This window comes from Squalius cephalus (genome assembly GCF_949319135.1).
Source record: "Squalius cephalus genome assembly, chromosome: 5".
Lineage (NCBI taxonomy): Eukaryota > Metazoa > Chordata > Actinopteri > Cypriniformes > Leuciscidae > Squalius > Squalius cephalus.
The window spans coordinates 13,681,015-13,706,751 of NC_137126.1; the positions used below are offsets into that span (position 1 = coordinate 13,681,015).

The 25,737-nt window shown below is 36.9% G+C and overlaps 1 protein-coding gene across 1 annotated transcript in view; it reads right to left on the minus strand.

The window, feature by feature from the left end:
- The window catches only part of grk1b (G protein-coupled receptor kinase 1 b), a 105,464-nt gene extending 79,964 nt beyond the window's left edge, over positions 1 to 25,500 (minus strand). Inside the window, exons 1-5 of the mRNA XM_079870818.1 lie at positions 25,197 to 25,500; positions 10,551 to 11,253; positions 9,599 to 9,726; positions 8,474 to 8,631; positions 8,291 to 8,374 (exon numbers count right to left, since the gene is read on the minus strand). Coding sequence (XP_079726944.1) covers positions 8,291 to 8,374; positions 8,474 to 8,631; positions 9,599 to 9,726; positions 10,551 to 11,249 — 1,069 coding nt within the window. The 5' untranslated portion in view covers positions 11,250 to 11,253; positions 25,197 to 25,500. The remainder of the gene's footprint in view (positions 1 to 8,290; positions 8,375 to 8,473; positions 8,632 to 9,598; positions 9,727 to 10,550; positions 11,254 to 25,196) is intronic.
- Between the last annotated feature and the right edge of the window lie 237 nt (positions 25,501 to 25,737).

Here is a 25,737-nt window from a genome sequence, read left to right on the forward strand (position 1 = left end):
CTGGTCCCCATTGACATACATAGTAGGAAAAAAATATACTATGGAAGTCACAGGGGTACATCAACTGTTTGGTTACTGACATTCTTTCAAATAACGTTTATTTTCAAAAGAAGAAAGAAACTTATTCAGGTTTAAAACAACTTAAGAGAGTAAATTATGACTTTTTGGGGGGAGAACTATGCCGTTAATGTTAATAAAACAACAAAACACACAGAGGAAATCATTCACTGCTCTTGACTGAGAACTTTAAGTCTGTTGTGTTTTATTTTCATATTTGTCCATTTAATTACTTTCTTCAATTCTACTGTTAAATACACCTATAGCTGAAAAAATAAAGCACTGTTTATTTCATTTGTATATTAAGTTGTGTATGTGTAATATGTATCTCTGTTCTTAATTTTTAATAACAAAGAAAATAGTGACAAAGATTTCGTATTCGCCACTTTGACCTAAATGTCTGCCATTCTTTTTTATTTTATATTTTGTTACCTATATTTTGCTATAAGGCTTTGTTTTTAAAATAGGGACATTAGTTTGGCTGTAATGCTCAGTCACATGCAAAATAGTAAAACCAACATGAAAAAGAATCATGATAAAATCGTGATTTTTTCTGAAAAACAAAACAAAAATTGTGATATTATTGCCATATCGCCCACCCCAGGTGTAAAAAAAGTGCCTAGATGTGCTTAGATGCTAAAAATGTGTTATTATTGATCATTATATCACACTACAATTAAACATAATGAAACATTCATTTGAATTGAAATAGTTTTATTAGCTTAGCTAATATTATTTATTAGCTTTTTCTAGAGATTGCAGTCATGCACGACATGGTGAAAAATGAGTTGAAATAATACTGAAAATAGGTTAAGATGAATGTTAAAGGTGTGCCCCCTAAAAGCACAAGTGGCCCCTGCCTGGCCCCCCCCCCCCCCACTGCCTATTGTATCTATATAAAAATATACTAGGTAATATGTGACTTTGAGAATATTTTACCACCGGTTAATCGACGTGTGACACCACTGGGGGCTTTTGAATCGCCAACTTAAAAACGAAAGTAAAATATGTTCGTCCGCACTGACACTGATAGTGGTTGAGCAAGCATTTCAAATGAATTCCTATGGAAGTAGGAATTAACTGAAAAACATTCCTCGCTCGTTCCTCGCCGTGGACGCGCACCGTTATGAATGCCCGTGCAGCCATGAGCATTTTAGTTTAATTTTAAAATTAGCGCCTTTCGGGGGGTGGATTGCTTGAAATTATTTTACAAAAGCACAATGTTGTGTTTTATTGCGACTGTACACAAATATAAGTTAACACTTTGCAGTTTGAATGTCCTGTATAATGACGGAGTATGTTTTTATGTGTCCACTGTTCAAACGCGCCCACGCCACACACACACACACACACACACACACACACACACGGTTTACTATCTTTGTGGGGACTCTCCATAGCCTTCATTTTTTTTATACTGTATAAACTGTATATGCTATCTCCTCACACTAACCCTACCCCTAAACCTACCTATCACAGAAAACTTTCTGCATTTTTACATTTCCAAAAAAACTCATTCTGTATGATTTATAAGATTGTTTACCCATGGGGACCTCTATTTAGGTCCCCACTGTGACACGAGTCCCCATGAGTCTGTATGCATTCAGGTTGAAGTCCCCACCGGGATAGAAAAACATGAACACACACACACACACATTCCAGCATTGTAATCTTGACATCGCAGCCTGTTCATTATGGCCTTCATAAAATATAATAATAAAATAGTCAACCTAAAATATAACAATCACACTGCTCTAAATAGTCAGCAGTACAATTCATACATTCACAGTAAGCACCACTCCACTGTGGTGTTTCCAAGCACATTTTTGCGCTTGTGAAGAGGATGATTTTTTCTGTCGATATTGGAACACGAGTAAAGAACTAAGCCTATAATAAAGAATAATTTAGCATCCAAATACATCGCAAATGTTGAATCATTTTGATTCTAATGAGAGGGTTACGTGAGACCAACACTGCTTACTTTCATTTTTATTTTTACATTAAATTCAAAGGATTTGTTGTGGAATATTTTGAGTGTATCATAAAATCAGAATAAGGTAAGTCAAGCAATATTTTTGGTCTTTTATATAGCTATATTTATATATATATAAATATAGCTGCGAGCAGCGATGAAGGGCCAAAGCCGGCGGTACCGCCACCCCGGTGCCTTTAGGTAACTAAAGGCACCGGGGTTGCGGTGCCACCGGCTTGGGCCCGTAATCGCTGCTCGCAGCTATATTTATTATTATTATTATTATTTTGTCAACCTTTCGGGCACTTTTGGGGCCCTTAACATGCTCAAAAACTCTTGAAATTTTGCACACACGTCAGAAGCTGTGGCCATCAGGGCCGGACTGAAGCTGGTACCCGGGCGTGGCACGGGGGCTCGACAGCGCCCCCTGGAATGGTGTCTGAAAACTTGGTCCATAAATCAAACACGCTTGCATGTAATAATATGAAACTCAGTACACATATAGATCTCATCGGGCCGAACAACTTTTGTGCTCTAAGTTTTACACCAGCCCAACAGGAAGTCGGTTATTATACGTTGTTTGGAAAACGCATACAATGGAATGTGAAATACTCCTCCTAGGGAATTCATCCGATCGCCACCAAACTCGGTGTGAATGAAGGCAAGACATTGAGGATGCTAAATTGCGAACGGATTTTTGATATCTCGAACGGTTTGGCCGTGGCGATGAAACGAATTTATGGCGAATAATGGGACACAAGAAGTGTGTTATAACTTCTGCATACATTAACTGATCTTGATGAAACTTCAGCAGTGTGTTTGTGGTAAAAGGCTGATCACATGGATGTAACTATTGTGAGTCAAAGTTATAGCGCCACCAACTGGCAGCAGAAAGTTTGTCAGTTTCAAAATGCTTTGAAATCACCCTCTTAGTTTTACCCGATTTGCTTCAAACTTTATGTGTATAATGTAGACACACGGCAGATGTAGACCTGTGAAAGGATTATTGATATCTTAGATACTGTTGCCGTGGCAACGTATCAAACTTTAATATTTTTTTCAGATGCTTTTGAGACTCTTAGCATGCTTGAAATTGGATGAAACTCGACAGACACATCACACTTATTAGCCAGTAGACATGTGAAAAGTTTCAGAAACGGGCGTGGCAGGGGGGCTCAATAGCGCCCCCTTGAAAGGGGTCCAAAAACTTGGTCCATATATCAAACACGCTTGCATGAATTAATATGAAACTCGGTACACATATAGATCTCATCGTGCCGAACAACTTTCCCCGGTCAAGTTTTACGCCAGCCCAACAGGAAGTCGGCTATTATGGGTTGTTTGGAAAACGCTTGCTGTGGAATGTGAAATACTCCTCCTAGAAAATTCACCGTGTCCCCTCTAAACTCGGTGTGCATGTAGTCAAGACTTTGAGGATGCTAAATTGCGGACGGATTTTTGATATCTCGAACGGTTTGGCCGTGGCGAGGAATCGAATTTATGGCGAGAAAAGAGAAACACGAAGTGGAATAACTTCTGCAAACATTAACTGATCTTGATGAAACTTCAGCAGTGTGTTCGTGGTAAGAGGCCGATCAGATGGATGTAACTATTGTGAGTCAAAGTTATAGCGCCACCAACTGGCAGCAGGAAGTGTGTCACTTTCAACATGCTTTTGACAAAAGTGGGGGGGTTAGTTTTACCAACAGTTACAAAAATCAGAATATATATTGGTCTCACCGAGCCGGACAACTTTCTAATTTACAGTTATTAGCTCAGAGCAAAAGGAAGTCAGATATTTTGGTTTGAATGTGGATTTCAGACTCTGAGTTTTTAGCTACTCTTCCTAACTGGTTTATTTTATTCACACCAAACTTTTTCAAAATGATGAAAATACATTAAAGATGCTAAATTGTGAACGGATATTAAACATCTCAAACGGTTTTGCTATAGTGAGGGACTAAAGTAATGTACAAAAAGGAAACACTAAAAAGCCTCATCTTCTAAAAATGTAATTAAAAACCATTTATTTCTATATAAAAGTATACAAATATCACAACTAAACCCATTTTATTCTTTTTTTTTTCAATTTAATAATTATTTATAAGTTTAAAAATAGTAATTGTACTATTTAGTCCCATAAAAGTCAAGTCATACATAGGGCTATACTGCCCTCTTGTGTTCAAAATCAGGTAGGCCTATTGTTTCTACATAAAAATATACTAGGTATGTGACGGTGAGAATATTTTACCACCGGTTAATCGACGTGTGACACCGCTGAGGGCTTTTGAATCGCCAACTTTAAAACGAAAGTAAAATATGTTCGTCCGCACTGACATTGATAGTGGTTGAGCGAGCGTTTCAAATGAATTCCTATGGAAGTAGGAATTAACTGAAAAACGTTCACTCTGTTCTGCTCGTTCCTCGCCGTGGATGCGCACCGTTATGAATGCCCGTGCAGCCATGAGCATTTTAGTAATTAGCTGAATATATATATATATATATATATATATGTGTGTGTATGTGTGTGTATATATATATATATATATATATAAATATAGCTTCGAGCAGCGATGGAGGGCCCAAGCCGGTGACACCGCCTCCCCGGTGCCTTTAGTGTAACTAAAGGCACCAGGGTGGCGGTGCCACCGGCTTGGGCCCGCAATCGCTGCTCGCAGCTATATTTATATATATATATATATATATATATATATATATATATATATATATATATATATATATATTTTTTTTTTTTTTTTACTTTAGTTTTTGTTTGGCTGCTGTACCTGAGTTATAACAGCCAGATGAACAAAGAGAAAAGGTAATCTGATGGTGTTGGTTGTGTTTTAACATAATCATTATTTCACAATCATTTGACCCTTTTTACCTCCCTTCACCCCTCCATTCTCACATGGAATAAGCAAGGCCCCACTCCCTAGCAGCGTCTTGCAGAGTATAAGCCTCATGTCTTTTCAAGCTCACAGTACGAACAGCCCTCCGGTGCCTGCCAGCGGTCTGTTGAGCACAGAACACATCTTCCCCACTCCATTTGAAATTAGCTATGTTTCCATCCAAAGTTGCAAAATTTACTTTACTCACTTCAAAACATTTGCGAATAAAGCACCGTTTCCATCCAATGAGTTGAAGAGAACAAAAACTGGTGCTAAATATCACTAAGAAAAGTTGGAGAAGCCACTGTAAATAATACTTTTCGTATATAATAAATAACTTGCGCCTCAGAGCACATAGACAAAACACAATAAACGTGGTCATGTTATCTCACTTTCAGAGGCGAATGCCTGCTGTTTGTGAACAGTCGTGTAAGACAGTTCTGGGAGTAGTTCAACACGAAGCAGGGCAGCCCCACCTGCCCTGCATGAATGTGTGCCATGCACTGCCTGCTGTGTCAAGTTGGGTGGCAAATATGATAGAGAAAGGCTATAGGCATGTGGTTTTGAATGCGGTTTTATCCCTTATTTGACTGAGTGGAATGAATTTGTATTCTGAATTACTTTGACGACTGGTTAATCATGACCCATTCTCAGGATGTGCTGGCTAATCGCTTTGTTCAAGCCAGAGAGGTCTTTGAATCTGAAGAATTTTCAGAAGGTGTTGGGGGTGATGGCAGCTGCTGCGACCATTTTTCGCTTGGGCCTGCTGTATATGAGATCACTTCAGCTTTGGCTAAAAGCCCATGTGCCTCGCAGGGTGTGGGCGATTTTATAGATTATCATGACAGAATATGCTAATTGAAGATTGTTAACTCCACATCAGCAACATAAATTCATCAACTAACCATTCAGAAACGTCCTGTTGCAATCTACATGTTGTCACTTCTTGAGTCTCTCCATCATTGTCCGACTCCAGTTTAAACATAAAAAGGCAGAACAGTTTCTGACATTTTAGTGCTTGTCTGCGTGAGGTAATCGGAGCTGCTAACACACATAAGCTCTTGAAGCTCCGCCCTCTGTGCCAGGAGCAGCAGCTCATTTGCATTTAAAGGGACACACATGAAACAACGCGTTTTTACTGACCTTCAAAAAGGGACAATTTAAAAAAATGTAAAAATTATCTGTGGGGAATTTTGAGCTAAAACTTCACATACACACTCTGGGGACAACAGAGACTTATTTTACATATTGTAAAAAGGGGCATTATTCCACCCCTTTAAAAATGGCTAACATGAAACTAAATAAATATGTAACACTATCTTAAATTGCAACCGACATACATGAATGTAACTCTCTCAAAATACACCATTTTAGAAAACAAATTGGGAATGATTATATATCAAAAGAATATAAACATTTAGATATTTTTTTCTTTGTGATTTAGTAATTAATGCATCAGATGGTGAAATCAGAAAATTTCAATATTTCATTGAATATATATTAGTTTAATGACTTAAACTTTTCTGATGGATGAAGTTCAGTGAAGAATGTGTGTGTATTTGTTGTTATTAATCTGCATTGTGTTGTGGATAATAATATACTTTTATTACTTTTAACAGTTTAAGAAGCATTCTTTTTTAATACAGTATTTTACAGCTACACACGTACTGTACACACCACCCGTAGAAAGGTGGTGACAATTCTCAGGTTAGTTTCGAAACACAAATGAAGATATTTAAGAGAAGTCTGAGAGATTTCTGTCCTTCCATTGTCCTTCCATTTGATGCTTCAAAAAGTTCATAAAGAGATTGTAAAACTAATCCGTATGAATTGAGCGGTTTAGTACAAATTTTCAGAAGAAAATCGATCACTTTATTGAATGAACAGATTTAATTTAGGTTTTTATTCACATATAAACACTAATCAGTGCACACACATCAGTTATAGTAAACCCAAGCTTAAGCATGCTTGCTTGATGTGTGAGAACCACTCCACTGAGGTTCATCCTGTGTGTCAAGCAGCACGTTTTAACTTCCACAAGTTTCAATCAATCAAAACCAACTTTAGCTGGACATTAACTTTATTCTAGAGCTGCTGTAAAGCCAAAACAATCTCTGTTACTGTAATTTCCTATTATCACAGTAAAGCTGCTTTGAAACAAATCTATATTGTTAAAAGCGCTATATAAATGAAGGTGACTTGACTTGACAAGAACCAATAAGGTTTGTTCTTGCGCGTCAAGCAAATACGATTGAGCTTAAGTTTATGTTTGCTGATCAATTTTTAAATGTGAATAAAAGCCTACATTACATATGTTCATCATATAAAGCGATCGTGTCTCATCAGAAATTTTTTACTAAACCGCTCAATTTATGTGGATTAGTTTGACAATCTCTGAATTTTTTGAAGCGTCAAAGTTGCAGTTGTTTTTTTTTTTTTTTACTTGACAGAACTGTACTCAAACCAATCAATTTATCTTAAATATCTTACAAATAAATTGAGTACAAGTTTATTTAGGACATTAAGTAAATGTTGACTGTAGTCAACTAAATAAGTAAATAAATAAAAAAATAATTAAAAACATCTTTGGTCCCATGATATATTAAATATTAATAATGTTCAAGAATGTAGGTGGGGGAAAAAACCTAAACCAAAATATTATTAATATTTAGTAAGGATAGTATGATCTCTATATAATATCTTTAAATGCAAGATGCTTAAAGTGTAGCTAAAGTATGCTTGCACATAAGTATAGTTGTTCTAATTTAGCAGACTTTAAGTATACCAATTTAGTATACCAAAAATACAATTGCAGGGTATTTATATAAAGTACATAATATGTACATGTATTTGTAGTGTACTTGGCATTAAATAAATGTATTTCAAATATATTTTAGTATATTTATTCTTCACTAGGGTTCATATGCACTATAGGTGATATGCAGTGACCTGAGATCAATAACCATTTATTTTTTAATAAATGTGCCAGTGGGTGTAGGTATAACAGGATATTAGTTTAATAGCATTAAACTGACTTGATTAACTTGACATCAAAGCCATGGTGAACTTGACAGTTTCTGTGACAGCTTCACTTGAACTTGCAGTTCTACCTAAAAATAATGTATTGCTAGAATATGTTATAAACACAATTTGTCAGCTCAAAGGTAAACACTGATATAATTATAGTAATTTAAGTGTATGGACAATCAGAAATTAAATGAGCCATCATGTCTTCTTTTTTAACACTGAACGTGACCTCAAATGTTTCATTATTTTGCTATTATGAGGGGTCCCTTCAAACCTTCCCCCTCGTTTAAAAAAAACTCAATGCAAGGGATGTTATTTTAGAGTGTACTGAAAGGTCTTTGACCTGGGGTCCCAGCATATCCCTGTGTTTTGTCTTTTCCTGGCAGTAATTCAACAGCCAACCCCAGATCAGACAGACGCACATGTCCTAACAAAAACAAACAAACAAACAAACAAAACATTCAGATGAGATGAAGCAAAAAGTGGAGAAGCAAGCAGTTAATAAGTGTTTCAGTGTATTTCTCACCTGCATCATCCAGGAGGACGTTTTCTGGCTTGAGGTCTCGGTATACAATCCTGTGCTGGTGCAAATGCTCAAGCCCACAGACGATCTGAGCCGTGTAATAACAAGCTCTAGTTTCATTAAAGCCTGGATTCTTCTCATCCACATTATACATATGGAATCTAAAGCAGGGAGCAGGAGTAAAGGATAGAGTTAAAAAGTTTGTCATACAGTGGGTAATAAAGAAACACAATAAATTATTTGACATTTTTTAATAGAATTAGCTTAAAGGTGATCAAGCAGGTTTTTGAAACATGGTAACTAGTTTGTTGCTGGTACAAGATGGTCCCAGCAAAAAAGAAAAGAAAAAAGCAACCATGTCCATATGTTGAGGAGAGGTGATTACTGTATTGTGGATGCTGGGGCACATATTTTTTCCAATTTTCATTGGTTTTAAATAGAGAATGTTATCTATGTGCACATGAACTTCTGGCCTTGTGAGCTGAGCCCAGAGAAATCTGTGACGCAAGCAGACACTACACCTTCACAATATCAATGCTGCTGCTAAGATTAACTCCACAGATTATACTAGATTAGGAAGAAAGCTGCTACAATTCTTACAGAAAAACAGCACATATTCTGTACTGTAACATTACATTCACACACATTCTACTTGCTATTTTCAGAATTATTTTGCAATATAAAATATATAAATATATATAAATATAAAGTAGATATATTTTTGCTTATAAAAAAAAGTACAATAGTTTTAGCATGTTAGTTTTTTTTTTTTTTTTGCATTGTGTTCTTTAAAGTGCTTTGCAGGGCTATGTAAATGTTACTGTATAGGAATGGGCAGTATTACCAAAATCACACATTATAAGTAATTTAAATCATGGCAATGATACTGTATTTAATACAGTTTAGTTATAATTTATATTATATCCCCTAACCGTAACCCTACCCCTAAACACTTTCTAAATGTTAACATTTTCAAAAAGCATCATTTAGTATGATTTATAAGATGTTTTCCTCATGGGGACCAAAAAAATTTCCCCACAAGGTAAAACTATTTTTATTACTATCCTTGTTGCGACAAGGACCACAAACACACATACACACACACAAACATAAATATATAAGTAAGACCTGAGGTCTCCTCCATTCATGATTGTCATGACCAGGCAGAGGTCTGTTTTGGTCTGGAAAGCATAGGCCAAAGTCACAATGAAGCGACTGTGGACTTTAGCCAGTATGCGCTTCTCAATTATAGCACCCTATGGGAAATCAAGAAATGAGAAATGTTACAACAGAAAAGAAAAAAGAAAAAAGAGATAAAGAATTGAAAAATGGTGGCCACATTTAGTTATGTATATTAAAAAAGTTCTTTAAAAGGACTGAGGTTCTACTACACAGAGGGTTGTTTTCAAAAGATTTAACATGAGGACTAGAACACATTTGCTAAGGCTGATTGAGACAAATACCACCTGTACAAGATCTTGCATCATCAGCAAACACTAATTGATTCTTCCTAAAGTCATTCCTTCAAGAGGTGTTTGTTAACCACATACTTTCCTATTCTATGGTATTTTAATCAATCTAAAAGCTTCTGTACATGCAACTATGAAGTTTAGAAATCTGCAATCATTTATTGGCAAAGACGTTTTCATGTCTCGGAAGATATTTAAATGGGCCAATCATAAGCAAGAAAATTAGTGACAAGAATGAAATTTCCAAGCAAGAAAGTATAAACAGTTCTTATCGGCCTTTCTGCTTCTCGGTTGCAGCTGAGCTGCTTTGTGGAGTATCAAGCAGAGCCTGCAAGCCTCTTTGCATTGAGCCAATACTGCTTAATACCATGTTCTCAGGTTAATCTAATCTCATGTCTCTATGTGTCTCTTTCCTTTTTCCCCCAGTTGCTCTCTCACCTACTATGTGTTTTTAAGCAATGAACTAGGGTAAAACTGACCTAAAAGGTATTGCTTCACTTGCACAGTTTTGGGATATGCATACTTATCGAGATTTTAAGTCTGCAGTTGGATCAAACCAAGTATGCATCAAGTATAACTTTATTTACTGATAAACTAGATATCTCACTTACATCATAACCTTTACGTTTCTTCAACCTCTTCTTGTTCAGTTTCTTGTTAGCATACATCTTCCCTGTTGCCTTCATTTGGCAAGCATGGACCTCACCAAATCCACCTTTCCCAAGCACTCTGAAATCCATGAACCAATCTTCAGTAACAGGCTGGCTCTCCAGCCATTTAAACTGTATGTAGCGCAGAAAGTACATGCTGTCCTTGAAGCCACAGAGTGCTTTAGCTTCTAGGTGGACAAGGAGCTGCTGTTCGCTTTCTTTAAACAGATCTCCTCGAATGTTCTTGTGGTCCTCTTTCACCCTGCTCACAGCTTTGTCCTCCAGAAAGTCGCAGAAGTTCTTGGAGGAGGACTCGTAATATTTGTTGACCATGTTCTGTGCTTTCTTACCCCGGTCATTTTCCTGGGCAATGTTGTAGTCTTCAATATCTTTCCACAAATCGACAGCATTTTTGTGAGCAGGTTCACTTTCAAGGTATTGCTGAAAGAGGCGCTTACCAATCGGTTGGCGTACGCACATACTGTAGAAGGAAGAATCTACTGTAGACTTCATATGTTCACATTGTCTGATGTGAGGAAGGTTGAGCTTGGCACGATATTTTTTGTCACGCATTGTTGCTGCAGCAGCGCCGTCTACACTCCCGCGTGCTGACACATAGGCCGAGTTGGCCACAACAGTCTCCAAACCTCCCAAATCCATGTTTCTAAGAAATAGAAAGATAAAGGAAAAAAGAGTTTTGGGGTTAAGCATCTATCTAAACATCTGACTGTCTTGTAATGCTTCTTACCATTCAGTAATAGCTCTATTGCCTTTAGCCTTATTCTACTATGTATTAAGTGTAAGTCAATTGCTGCTTATTGGTATATTTTACATTTGCCTTTATTTAGCTTTAGCTTTAGTTTTAGTGTTTCCTGTTTACTTTCAAGGTGGCCTCAGGCTTAATGTTAGGTAGGGATCAACCACAAACCTAACGCCAAGGACACACCAAGCCGACTTGTTTTTTTCGGTGTGTTCCGCTCTGTTGGCTCTAGTCGGACGCTGTGTTTGTTTTTTGTTTTTTTGGCCGATTCAGCATGTAGAATTGGCGTCGGCTCTGATTCACTGATCAGTTTAGTGAATGAGTCAGTGCAAGAATAAAACAGCAAGCAAAAATGTCAAGACGGTACAGACAGAAGGCTGTTCTAATTTTACTTCATCTTACCTGAGTGTTCCTGGGCGAATATTTTATTAATAACATGAGCCGAGTATAATAAAGAAAGTGATCAGCATGATTGATATTCAAAATGGTAAGCACATGCTGATTTGTTTACAGTTTGTGTATCTGCAGTTTCTGTGTTGGTTTTCCTTTTTACTTTGGTGTCGGTTTAATGTGTCCCTACCTTAACCCTCTGGGGTCTGGGGTGTTTTTGGGGCCCTGGAGGTGTTCTGACATGCTCTGACATATGTGCTTTTTTCAGTTATTTATAAACATGATAATGGCAAAGGTGTAAATTCACTCTATATGGCACAAACAGGGCTACCATAATATGTAAGCATTGTGTATGTAGATGTTTGTATTTTTAAGAGAGTAATGTTTATGCGTGGTTATTGAAAAAAATAAAAATGAAAGTTGCTGAAATAAGACCACAAAACTCATAATAAATATGTGTCAATAAGACTTTTGACTAATGGATGTTGTTGCTACTAGTTCTGGCTTCAAAATTATGTGAACATAGTCTTGCTTTATCGTTCACATAAAACAATACATTGATTTAAATTGTGTAAGACAGGTTTTGCTTGGAAAGCCAATATGCGAGGGGGGCGTGAACGAGGAGTGGTTTACACCTTAGAATACAATGTCCCACCCACTCTGCATAATTAGCCATTCATTCAGGTGTGACACTGACTGAGCCACAATGCAAGGACAAAAGATATATTTAGAAGAAGACTTATATTGACCATTTAAGATTTTGCTTACATCTATCTTGTAAATATCTTTTGCTATTTTATTAAAAAGGTTACAGTTACAACAATAATTACAATTTCAACAATTTCAAGTGTACTCTTTCTTTGTAAAAAAATGATTATAGGCCTACATTTTATTATGTATTCATTAGTTTGAATATAACCAACATTGGAACAGCTAACATCTTAGTTGATGACTTTATTTTTGACAAAAATAGTATTTTATATATATATATATATACACACATACATACATACATACATATGTACATGTACATGTGTATATATATATATATATATATATATATATATATATATATATATATATATATATATATATATATATAACATATGAGCAGAAATTGCTAAACAAAAGCTTATTTGATGTGGCAGTATATTCTACAGTAAAAACTGTACCCAAATCTAGTCAACAAAATGTTGTCTTTCATATTTCGCCTGTAACGTTGTTTTTATGAAATATTAGGGCATAAATGTTAATTTGCAGTTTAATACGTTGCTTATACAAATAGCCTACATTTTATTTCAACATATTTCAGTCGATTTTTACTCATCTCAGTATAGCAATACAGTTTGCTAAAACATCATCATACATTCACACAGAAACGCGAGTGTGCGAGCTGTGGTAAACAGCGCGCATCTCTGCCGTTCATTCATTCACACAGAAACGCAAATCACTTAAGGAAAAAAAACGTACTACAGTATTCCTTAGCTCAGTCGGATCCTTGCTCCTCGAAATACCCGCACTTCTGAGGGACATTTTCCATTATTATTATTCCTCACAGCGCTGCGAGACGGTGTAAACAAGTAATGATCTGAATAAACTTGTGTTTTCTCGAGCTGATATGGGGGCGTTCACAGGTTTGCGTGGATTGCCTCAGACATTTGCGTTTGAATAGCGCGCACTCTCTGTGGGCGGAGTCACATTACATTTGAATGAGCTGTAATGAGCTCGACTGGAATCGCTCTCTTTTAATACAGATTTCACAAGATGAGAATATTTGGTTTTTATATAAATTACTTCATTTAAAAAAAGAGAATTCAAGCTGCATGCCTGTGTGTCTGTATGTCTGTTTGACTGAGTATTCGCTGAGTTATTGTTCATTTTCGGACGTGTTTCAGAATGGACTACACTGACAGAGAGAAGGCAGAACTCGCTTCGTGTTTATTTTTCTTTATTTGGCAAAAAGCACAACACTTTGTTTTTATTGTGAGTATACACAAAAATAATACACATTTAACAGAATCGATTGATGTATGAAACTTGTTTGTAAAATCAAAGTCAAAAGAGTATTTCGGGTCTCAATTCAACTGATAAGGGACCGTTTGGTATTTATGGAAGGGGCCACTGGAGGAAAATAGGGGAGGGTCATGTCTTTTTATTCTTTGTTGAGGGGAGGGTCATCCAACTTTTTTAAGTCTAGGGGGAGGGTCACCCAACTTTTGTGAAAACAGCAACATTTCAAAGTGGCTTGTTTGGTGCATATTTTTTTACATGTAGCTCCATGTAGCTCTCGCGGTCTCGGCCCCCCATCGCTATCAGATGCGTCTGACCCAGAGCATGTGAGCGGAGTGGAGCGGTGAGAATCTCCGCTCATCGCTCACGGAACTGTTCACCCCTCCGCTCCCCCGCTCAAAGCTACATCAGGCCGCTCCACTCATTATCGCTCAGTGCTCAACGAGGTTTGCTTCGCGCTCCACTCAAATCGCCCCCCGCTCGCTCCAAAAAAGGAAAAAAAATCTACATCTATATCACTTTTAGCTTAGACCACAGCCTTACCTCCTAAAGAACTAATGAGTGACAACAACATTTTTCAAATAGAAATGTTTTATTTCAAATTACAGGCCTATGTAAGAAGGAATATAGCCTGCACAAAAGGTCCTGTAAAATTAAACGAATAAATGGGCCTAATAATATAAATAAAAATTATATAAACAAAAATATACATACATTTTTTAAAAGTAAATTAACTATAAGGCCAGATAAGTGAACTTTTGCGCAACGCGCACGATTAAAATTGAAATTGGCTTCCATACACACAAACTGCTGTAAAATTAAACGAATAAATGGGCCTAATAATATAAATATTATTATGGATGACACAAATTTGGCTAAATAAAACGAACCATTAGGTCTACTTGAATGAAAAAACGAATTTGTTTGAATATTACGCTATATTTAATTTACACTTTGTTAAAGTTACGTATTCAATTTGCTAACCTTTTGTTTTCTTCCCAGCGTGTTCGCGTAGCTCACGTTCATGTTTTCGAGAGATGTGTCTTTTGAGATTCCAAAATTAATCTTTGCTGACTGAAACGATGTCTCCACATTCGTTTTCTTGTACCACATTATCATTGTTAGTTAGTTATATGAATAGTAGGCTACACCTGACCTGTATGACTTCTCATTTTCCTTTTTGAAGTAACCTTTTTGAAACTCCATTATTGAGCCGAGTTTTGACTGAAAATAGTCTACTTTTGATGACTGTGCAAGACAGATGGATCCTGGTTTAGGTTTGACTGAGCATGCTTCAGACTCGTGGTGTGAGCTGAGCGAAATTGGAGCGAAATTGGAGCGGGAAATAAGGCAACGCTCCGTCCTTTTAAAAATGCCGCTCTGCGCTCTGTCCAAGATCCGCCCGCTCCCGCTCCCCGCTCGCTCCCGCTCCACTCCGCTCACATGCTCTGGTCTGACCCAACAAAAATCCAGTTTGGCGCTGTTTGACAGTGCGCGCGCACTTCAAGTACGCGCTCAGAAAAAGTGCATCATGTCAGAACAGAACGCCAATGAAATGTTTACCCGGCAAAGCTTTAAAGCACGAGCAAATAATTAACTTTTATGATTGCGAATAAGTGCACAGTGTCCTGTGAGTGTAACTCTACCGCTGCATTAACATGTGATGTGAATATACGTCGAGTTTTACAGTATTGGGACTGAAGCGCCAGAACTGCAGCTGATAGAATGTGCGCTGTTGCGCGATACTACCATATTTTAGTTTCCATTCTTATTTTGTTTCCACAATAATGTTATTGAGTAAATCTACTGAAAATTGCCACCATAACAGTGGAGTGTGATGTGTAAGATGTAGGGCAACCACATCTTTAAATTACTAAGGTAGGCTACATAATAAAATACGTAGACCTAGACCAAAAAACTAGTTGAGGATAAATGCGTTAAAATTGGGCAATTCCAGCGTTATGGACGTGACATTTGCAGTCAAAACTTGAAATATAAATTCTCAGAAAATGCATAAATACCAATATATTGAAACATCTGTTTATATCATACTCTCTTAATAAAGGAGTCAAGACATTAGAAAAATATCAGTCTACACATGCGTTTTATATTTAATATGAGGGAAATACACATGTGACGTGACACAAAAAATCTTTATCTTTTAGGTGGCAAAATATTTTTTAGTAATTCTATGAATTACACTGCGCAAACCAAAAGTAATATAGCCTACCCACCGGATGAAGAAGGGTCGGCCTCCACAGAACATAAAATATTCTTTTTATTTTATTTTTCGTGTTCGCTTTTATGAGGAAAAAAACAATGTTATGGACGTGACAGTTCTCCGTAGTTCTCAGTTCTCCATGACCGCTCTGAGAGCGACTTTAAAACTTTCACAGAGACCTCAAACAGAAAGCACAAAGCCTTTCTTTAAAGTGAATTTCGTTTTTTTATTAATTGTATCTGAATTTTAATCAATGTTTCATCAACCAATTACCTGGATTTAATAAATATAGTAGAAAATATAGATAATCATGACACGGAGGTGCCGGCGAGTGAACTGGACTCTCGTCTCATAAATGAACCGTTCTTCATCTTTGCAGTCGACACAGAAAACACTTGTTTATTAATAACAATTAAAATGTCTCCTTGCTATATTTGACATATTCATAATCATTACTTTTGCCGGTTCTTTGTGACAGCTTTTAGATGCTTTATTGGCAGTGCCACCCACATGTTGAACGAGTCACACCGCATCAGCACCGAAAACAAGATTTTTTTTCAAATCTAAAATCAAAAATTGTGATACGAACCGAATCGTAGGTCTATCATTACAGCCCTAGTAAGATGAGAAAGCAGGAGTTTATGGTTGTAAAAAAAACAATGGCTATCTGAACATCTTTGCCAAGCGCAAACCAGAAGTAATCAATAAATTATCGGGGAGGGTCATGCCTTTTTTCACGATCATTTTGAAGGGTCATAGAAAAATTTATTGCTGGCGAAGGGAGGGTCATGTATTTTTTTACTACAGATCTCAAAACTCCTCCGGTGGCCCCTTAAATAAAAAACGAACAGTCCCTAAGGAAAAAAGCGAGCAGATCACGCCAGCGTGATTGCCGACCTCAGAGGGTTAACTATATAGTTTAACATAAGACCTGAGTGATTTATTAATTTGCTGTGGTTTATTAATACGCACATTTTGCGTTTCAGTATCCAATTTCCCTTGACTTTTGCTATTTTTTTTTTCGACGGCATTATTGTGACGGCTCTTATGTCAGTCTCACCCGTATTGATGTAGTAATGTGTGTGGGTTTGAAGAGGATTCAATTTCAATTATTGCACGAGGGTTTTAAACCGTGACCTCTCACTTCGATGCCAAAACCGGAAAAATGTTAGGCTATATATTTTGTTGATTTGTGTACTTACATTATCCCAAATGTTTCCAAGAATGTTTAAATCCAGAGAAATAAGCAGTTTTAACCAGGACACGGACTGTGACATGACATCATACACATCATCATATATCATGTGTTTTATTAGACAGGTGAGCAACTGTTTGGATATATTCATAGACAGAAAACTAATCATTGTTATACAGCTCAACACAGTTAGTCTTTTAGTTTAAATCTAGTTTTCTTGATTTACCACGTGTACCATATTTACCATGTTTACCACTAATATCGATATAGCTCACTGCAGTGTGCAACAAGTGATTCATATAGTAGCCGCCAAGTGAACGCACAGAGTAGCATTATAACAACTTTCAACACACTCAAATGTTTCTAAAATGATAAAACAGCGCTGCGTTACCCCACATACGCATTACCGGAAGAAGCAGAAGCGTCTGCGGCATAATATAAGCTCCACTGTTCTCGAGCTGTGTGTCGTGCTTGTCTCTCATTAGCAATCGCTCCAGCGGCTTTCGTAATGTTAATACATTTTTAATGCATTACCGGTCATCCATGAACATGATTTCTGCCCGAGTTCCATCGTATTCTCTGCCGTCTGTAGAGGTGAAGACAACAACTCCCATAATTCCCATAATGCGTCATCAAGCCTCACCTTTGTTTTGAATAAACGACATCTAGTGGCGAAAAGTTACATAATACGCCTTTAAGAGATTAAAAAATAAATAGTAAATAAATGCATTTACACAGCAAGAAGAAAATATCTGGCTATATCAGTACAAGTGAAAGTTGTGAGGTTAGTTTATATAATTAATAATATACACAGTATATATAGGTATATCTTACCCAGAACATAACCATAACCTAAAAGCTGAGCTACTTTAATGGTGCCTAAAACTCAGGGTTGACCAAACTCAACTGAAACTTCATGGTATAGGCCACCAAGATTTATGTTAAGTTGAGGTGTTAGGGTGTGGGTTAGAAGAATAAATTGCATATTTGCAAAGTTACTTATAGTCAGTAGAATGTCTGTTGTGGGACCATCAAAATTGTTATCAATAATAGTTTTGTAAACATACATCTCAACAAAAGACATTGGATTTGTAAATCTTTACAATGTTTTAAAAAAAAGTCACATGACACCTAATTTGCTGTATGTAACTCCAATGCACAATCTTGCCCAATGCACAAACATGCTATAATCTGCAATTGTTTTGCTTTTTGTTCAAAGGAAATATTTGACAGTAATAACTATGATGGAATATGCATTAAAATGGTTTGTAAAGTAAACAGGACACATTTAGACATAGGTCTTTGCAAAGTAATGCACATTTTTTTTAAATTAAAATATAGCCTAGTTGATTATTGTTTTAACATTTTAAACACCTGTTTAAAATGAGTCAACTTGTCAGGTCACACGCTGTCACTAAAATATGTCTTCACACCAAGCAGCTGAGAATCAATGACATAACCCTTATTTACATTATTTTAGCAAATAAGATGTAACCTAAGCCTAGCTGAAGTCCTACTTCATGCTGCTTAGGTTTGCACAACATTTACAGCTGTAAAGTTTGACAACAACAGGTGAGCATTAATTGGATGAGAAAGTATCAGGGTCACTGAGAAACTCAGCCAGTCTGAATAAAAGGCACATTATTTAGCACCATCGCCTGTGAAAATTGATCACAGATTAGCTACACCCAAAGTGAACAGAAAGCATGCTGTATATTGTTATTGTATATTTGTCCTTTTTTTTTACATTTGTGCTTTTGAATTCTACAGTTAATTTGCCCCATAGACTTCCATTGGATGTGCAAGTGAATTTCTGTGGTAATGTAGATAAAAAGGGAGATTATTACTCCTGATTTAGCAGATAATCATTTGTGAAGACAAGCCTTGCTCTTAACCCCATTGACAGGTCAGTAGACAGTTGTTGGGTGTCAGTAAATCTTAAGTGTTTTTGTAGTGCTGTCATGAAAGCTGTCTACAAAGGTTTTAACCAAATTTGAGAATCCAGAAATATGATTTCTTAAGTATTTTGTATGCATGTCCTGATGTGTCATATTTTGCAGTGTTAACAATGCACTAATGTTAAGATTGCACCCCTGTGTTCATATTTTTCATAAGTACCCTTTTCTGCTTTTTTAGATCAATTCTGGAGAAAATGTGTCTGCTGAGGAGGGTAAATCCCATACAGGCAAAAAAATAAAAATAATATTACAAAGTAAGAAAGTTTATACACGTGTCTTTGCTGAAATGTATTGTGCTGTTGTTGTTAACAAGCCATGGTTAATTTGCTCTGCCTAAGGATTGCAAGTGTCCTGGGACATGTGAGGGTATGAGTGGGAACCCACTGCTGAAACTTGGCCCTGGTTTGTCCTCATGGATGAGGTGTTGGGACAGAGGCATTGCACCAACCCCCCTGTCCTCATTGCCTCAATCCCTGAGGACACACCAGGGAAGAGTTCAGCAGTGGGTGCCTACGGTGAGGAGGAGCCAGGGGCAGCACCAGCAGCAGTAGGAGCACCAGCACCAGCAGCAGCAGCAGCACGAAGGCAGCGAGACAGAGAAGACATGCAACTACAGAGAGAGGCAGAGGCGAGGAGAGTAGGGAGAGGATGGACAGGTCGTTTTCTCTTCTTGAGAGAATGATTGAAAAATATTTTTTATATATATTTTTGTTTAACTTTTTTTCTCTTCTTTTTTTTAAAAAGAAAGAAAAATTCTGTACATTATTTATTTTTATGCAACTTTAAATGTGTAAATAAAAGAGAATGAATTGTTCTGGACATTGTTTATTTTTGTAATGACGGTCATAATTTCTACATGAAACAAATTCTTCTATACCTTTTTTTTTTTCAAATAAAATTGTTAAATGAAAATCATTTGTTCTATTGGCTACGTAAAAGTACTTTTTCCAACTATTTACAACATATGTTAAACATATCAAAATCAACATAAACATTTAAATTTACAGTACATAAAATAAGAAAAAATGATGTAGACTTTTATTGAGCTGAGCAGGGAGACCCTGGTGGTGCTGCTGGACCGGGATGGGCTCCACAATAGAGACCCTGGTAAGGCCTCTCTGCTGGTGGGACATCATCTGGGATGGTCTCCAGGGTGTTTGAGTGCATATTTCCACTATCCACTAAGTTGTCTACCAACAGGTTTGCAGGGCTGACTCAATCGACAGCTGCCATGTCACTGAGATTTTTTTCAGAAAGAGTAAATTTCTGAAAAAAGTAATTTTAATAACTATTAATACCGATACAATAATATATAAATTTGGGAAAAACTACAGCTGCATCCCAAATGAAGGGCGCATCTGAAGCGCTCGGTCCGGTCTAGCCTAAGGAGGAATTATTCTTGTCGCCTGGCAACTGTGACAGCTGCCGATGACGAGCGGGAGTAATATTCAATATTCAATATTCGGTTTTATATTCAAACAGGGTTGAAAACCTGTATGTTCACCATGGTCCATTTGTGTACATAATTTAAAAAAAATACACTAGCCTACAAAATCGCATCAAGGTAAGATATAAGTGAACATTTTAACCTTTGAAAAAAAAAGAAAAAAAAATTATATATATATATATATATATATATATATATATATATATATATATATATATATATATATATATATATATATATATAGGCTTATGTAAGTTTTATTTTATTTGCATATATCATTACATTATTTACGTAAGTTAACACCCAATACAAGGACTCTTAAGGACTGTTTTATGGTATGGGACCAATGGACTCTATGCTTTTAACAGCCTAAGGCTTCTATGTTGTATTGTGTTGTTTTAAGTTCCTTGTAGAAATTCTAAATACACTTCATTTATTCACTTTATTTCTGTTGTCATCTCATCTTTTAAAACACTTCAAAAACTCTCACAGTTTAATCTGCCCCCATGTTTTGCTCATGTAACTAAACAGATTAGGCCGATTGTTACAAGCTGTGTCATCAGCAAGTCGTTTTCCATCTTGCTATTGGCCTTGTTTACACCTGGTATTAAGATACGTTTTGGTCAATTGCATCACAAGTGGTTAAATACTAAATACAGGTGTAAATGGGGTTTACAATGTTTTGAGCTTGTCCACTTTCGACCACTTCCAGAGGTAGTTGAAAACACTTTAGACCTGATTGCTAACTGAGTGTAAACGCTGGTTGAATGCTTCCAAACTGCCACAAAAGACCACCTACTCTCTGCCCTCTAAGAAATCAGGACAGAAGTGGTTGAAAGTGGACAAAAGAGACGGATTAAAACACCAGGTTTAAATGGGAATGCTCCGCTATTTGATGGGCCAGCGTGACTAAGGGGGGTTGCATCAAAGAGACGGATTAAAACACCAGGTTTAAATGGGAATGCTCCGCTATTTGATGGGCCAGCATGACTAAGGGGGGTTTGCATCCTGTTCGAAGGCTTTTCAATGCTTGCTACCCACATGCAGTGCTGTCCAAGCTGGTGAAGCAGAATTTTGAAATTCAGGATCCAATTTAGCCAGTTGATGCCGTCTCACCTCCAAGGACATTAAATTACACTCAGGACATTGATCTATTAAAGCTGCTCTTAGTTGATCAATGCTTAAGCGAATAAGGGCACCCAATAAGATCCATTGGACCTGAGCAGAGAGAGCATGAAGCTGCAATTACTTCCCAAACCAGTAAATGAAAACTCCCTGGTAACCAATGGGATAATAATAGAATATTAGAGGCAGAGAAATGGCAGCGTTGAAGAATAAGTTGTTACAGTTGCTCGGTAACCCCCGTCAACTGAATATAGCTCTGGGGACGGTTTCACAAAGCTATTTTAGACCGGTCTATAGTGTTAGACAAGTCTAAAATTTGCTCATAGACTAGTCTAATGCAAGTTAGACTGTTTCACAAAAATAAAGACTGACTTAATTTAGACCAAAAAAATTAGACACATTACCCCCAGGCTAACTTAGGTCTAAAGGGGGTCGCACACCGGACGAGAAGCGCAGCACCGCGTCGCGTCTAGGACAACTGAGGTATCGCACACCGGACGCACATTTTCTCAGTTTATGGCCAGCAATATTGTTATGTTTAAGGACATTATGGAATTAAGATAATGTCTTTACTATGTTATGATTGTAGGCTACTGTACAATTAAATACAATCGTTACAAACTAAAGTCTGCAGTCTGAACACTTTACCTCAGAGCATCCGTTAACTGAATGAATTGAGAATATCATCTGAAAATCCAATAACATCAGCAGTTTTCATCCACGCAGCTGATTTCTCTAAATGAATGTAAAACTAAATGTATATTGCAGGACAGGGTGAAGTCAGTATATACATTAACGACGATTTGAGACAAATATGAGACAAAAATGTAAATGGTGCTCTGTGGCGAGGCAGGATTTTGAACAAGGTCCTGAGCCGTTGCTGGGTGCCGCGGACAGACGCCGAATGGCACCGCCGGTTTGCACTGAGTTGAGATTTTATGCAACAGGAACTTTTCTGAATGCTGTTGGTGACACAGTGGGTCTCAGCAAAGCTTCTGTGTCATGGGTGGTATACAGGGTATCTTGTACCATGTTTTTGTATCTTTTCTGTACGTCTTTAATGCTCCACTCAACGATCGGATTAACGCTGTTAACTGTCGTAGCAATCTTTTTCCAAATTAAACATTTCTTCTTGTTACTACATTCTCCGCTAAATTTCCCAAGTAAAATGTCATTGTAACTGTTATACTCCTCCAACAAACACATATTTTCCGCAGGGCTAAACTGCACTGAACCGTTGAATGTGCTTCAACTCGATCCGCCATGTTTTTTTGTTTTGAAAAGTGTCTTATTTTACCCAGAATGCATTGCAGTGTAGTCCTACTTAAGATAGTCAGAGTCTTAAGTGCTTTGTTCAACGGTCTGATTTAGATGTCTATCTGAAGTCTTACTATCTACTATATCTAAGCCATGGTCAAAGCGTTCCTAAAGTAGTCGTCTAAAGACTACAAGCAATACTACACACAGTTTGATAGAACTCTGATTAACCACTGAGTTCACGTAAAATACTCACCTTAGCACTCCTAGTAGTAATTGATTCTAATGAAAGGCTGGATAACCAATGGGTATCTGATCCGATGAATAAGTTCAATGCACGTAACGACAATTGGATTTAATCCAATATGAATTCCCAAGACCCAGCTGTAGCGGGGAGCAGTTGCTCATCAAAAAAGCCCTGCACGCTCGAGTGAGATCTCTTCGCAAGAATGACAAAGTGACCGACCGTGACGTGAGCGGAGTGCATATAGCTTCCGACAAGTCATTTGTCAGGGTCACGGGTGACAAATCAAGGGGATTCTCGATATGACGCAAAAGACGCGACTTCTTCCACTATGTTCGACAGTCACTTGCTGTCTTTAACAGTGAAATAGACGTTCCAAGAAAAAAGAAAGAAAAAAAATGGGGACGATATGGGAACATAAGGGGAACGTTCTGGGTTCACTGGGTGGTTGGCCGTCAGGCAATGTTGGGCTGTTTTTGAGCGTCTGGCTTTCGGGTGAATTCCGTACCGTTGGCTCAGTACCCATTGACTGATACTGCATGTCGAATTGGCGGCGGAGCTCGTTGGAGAGAGTGATCGCAGCTGTTCAGATTAACGAATCAGCGGACAAGAAAAAAATAGAAAAACAGAACTGACGAAAGCATCCAAATGATGGAGTAAAGAGGGAACAAACTACAGACACTTGTCATTCTTGTCATTTCAACCCATTTGAACAGTAGATTATTTTAATAATAACCAAGGGCTGACAATGCCAGTGGCAATTTATCAGACATAAATGAAAATGCTACACAAATCTGTTTGTAATGAGTGAGACTGGTGTAAATAATGGTAAAATGAGCACTGTTTGCATTGTATATCCACAGTAGTGATGCTCTTCAAATTATGACACCCAAAAGAACTACTCAGTGTTGGGGAGTAACTAGTTACATGTAACGCAGTTACATAATTTAATTACAAAATAAATGTAACTGTAATCAGTTACTGTACAGTTACTGAGAAAAAAAAAAGTGTAATTAAAATACAGTTACTTATGAAAATGTTAACAATTACAAAGGGGGTTACATGTAATCTGTAACCTATTACATTTCCATAGTAACCTTCCCAACACTGGCACTACTACACTTGCAGGAAGAAAAGTTAACATCTTATTTCAAATTTCACACATGTTTGGGTGTGACTGCATCAATCAAGCTAAACCATTCAACCCTGTTTCCAAACGTATTGTAAGAAAAATGATCACAAACATTTTCTTTACATTATGTGAATTATAATTGTATCAATAACCATAAAGTAAGATCTGATCTCTTGCTAGTCCCTGAGGAATTGCTATTGCTATTAAAATTATTATTATTATTATTATTATTATTATTATTAGAAAAACTGTTCTTGACCACTGATCTGAATAATAGAGTAGTTAAATATTTTTTTTTATATATATATATTTATCATTAAATCAATACATGTATTTAATTATTAGTTTATTAATAATAAAAAGTTATTTTTATTACCTGAAAGTTATTTAATATACACATGGGCATAGATTGTGAGATTACTTACAAACTAACCCCTTAAAGAGACAATTTTACTAAAACATCTCAAAGTAAACTTAAAGTAAAGTGTAAATAGTTAAAACATTACAAATCATATGGCTAAAATGAAAAATTGAAATTTGATGTTAGCTATTCATTGTTAAAGGCCTTATTTACACATTTGTTAATGACTGACATTTGTATTGATACGTTTACTCATACATACAAAAGCTAGAAGACATATACTTACACTCTTTGTAAAAACTTTTTTTTTTTTAAAACTGTTCGTCTGTAACCAACAATTTTCCAGTGTAAGCAAAAATATCATGCACCTGTATAGTTTGATTGTGAAATGTCTTCACCAATAATAAAACCAAAGCTATGCCTTTGCAGCCACACCTGCACAACATACACACAGACATAAAATATTTTCCATCATACTACAAAATAATTTGTCTTTAATGTCCCTACCTTTATTTTTGCAGCTCTCCCTTTTATAGAATCCCTGTGATAAAGAAAACCAATTGTGGTTTAAAAGCTTCCTATATCAAATCCAAAGCGTTGGCCCCTCTGTCTCAGAACTCCACAGACCAGGTAAAAACCTCTCTCCTTCAGCAAGCATTTTAAAACTCAGATTGCCCACTGCCTCCAGATAACGTCATTCAGTGGCTTGCCTCATTTTTTATCTCCCTCCCCAGTTTCACTCTTGTTTGGATTGCAAAGTGAGGAGAGTGAGGAGGCACTTCCAGTCCATCTGAAATCCAGCTGATAGTTCAATTAGCCTGTGTAGATTACGGTTGGTGGATTAGAATGGAAAGAGACTTGTCACAGTCTATTAGTGTAAGTCTGCTGTGGGTCAGATCAGTTATCAAAAGGGCACTGCACAAGCAATAAACCCCTACTTAGGATGCATTAACTGTTGTCACTCTGTCTTATGTTTGTTTTGCTCTCAGTCAGAAATCAGATCTTAAAACTGCTGATCTTAATGCATATGCATCTTAATGCTTATGCT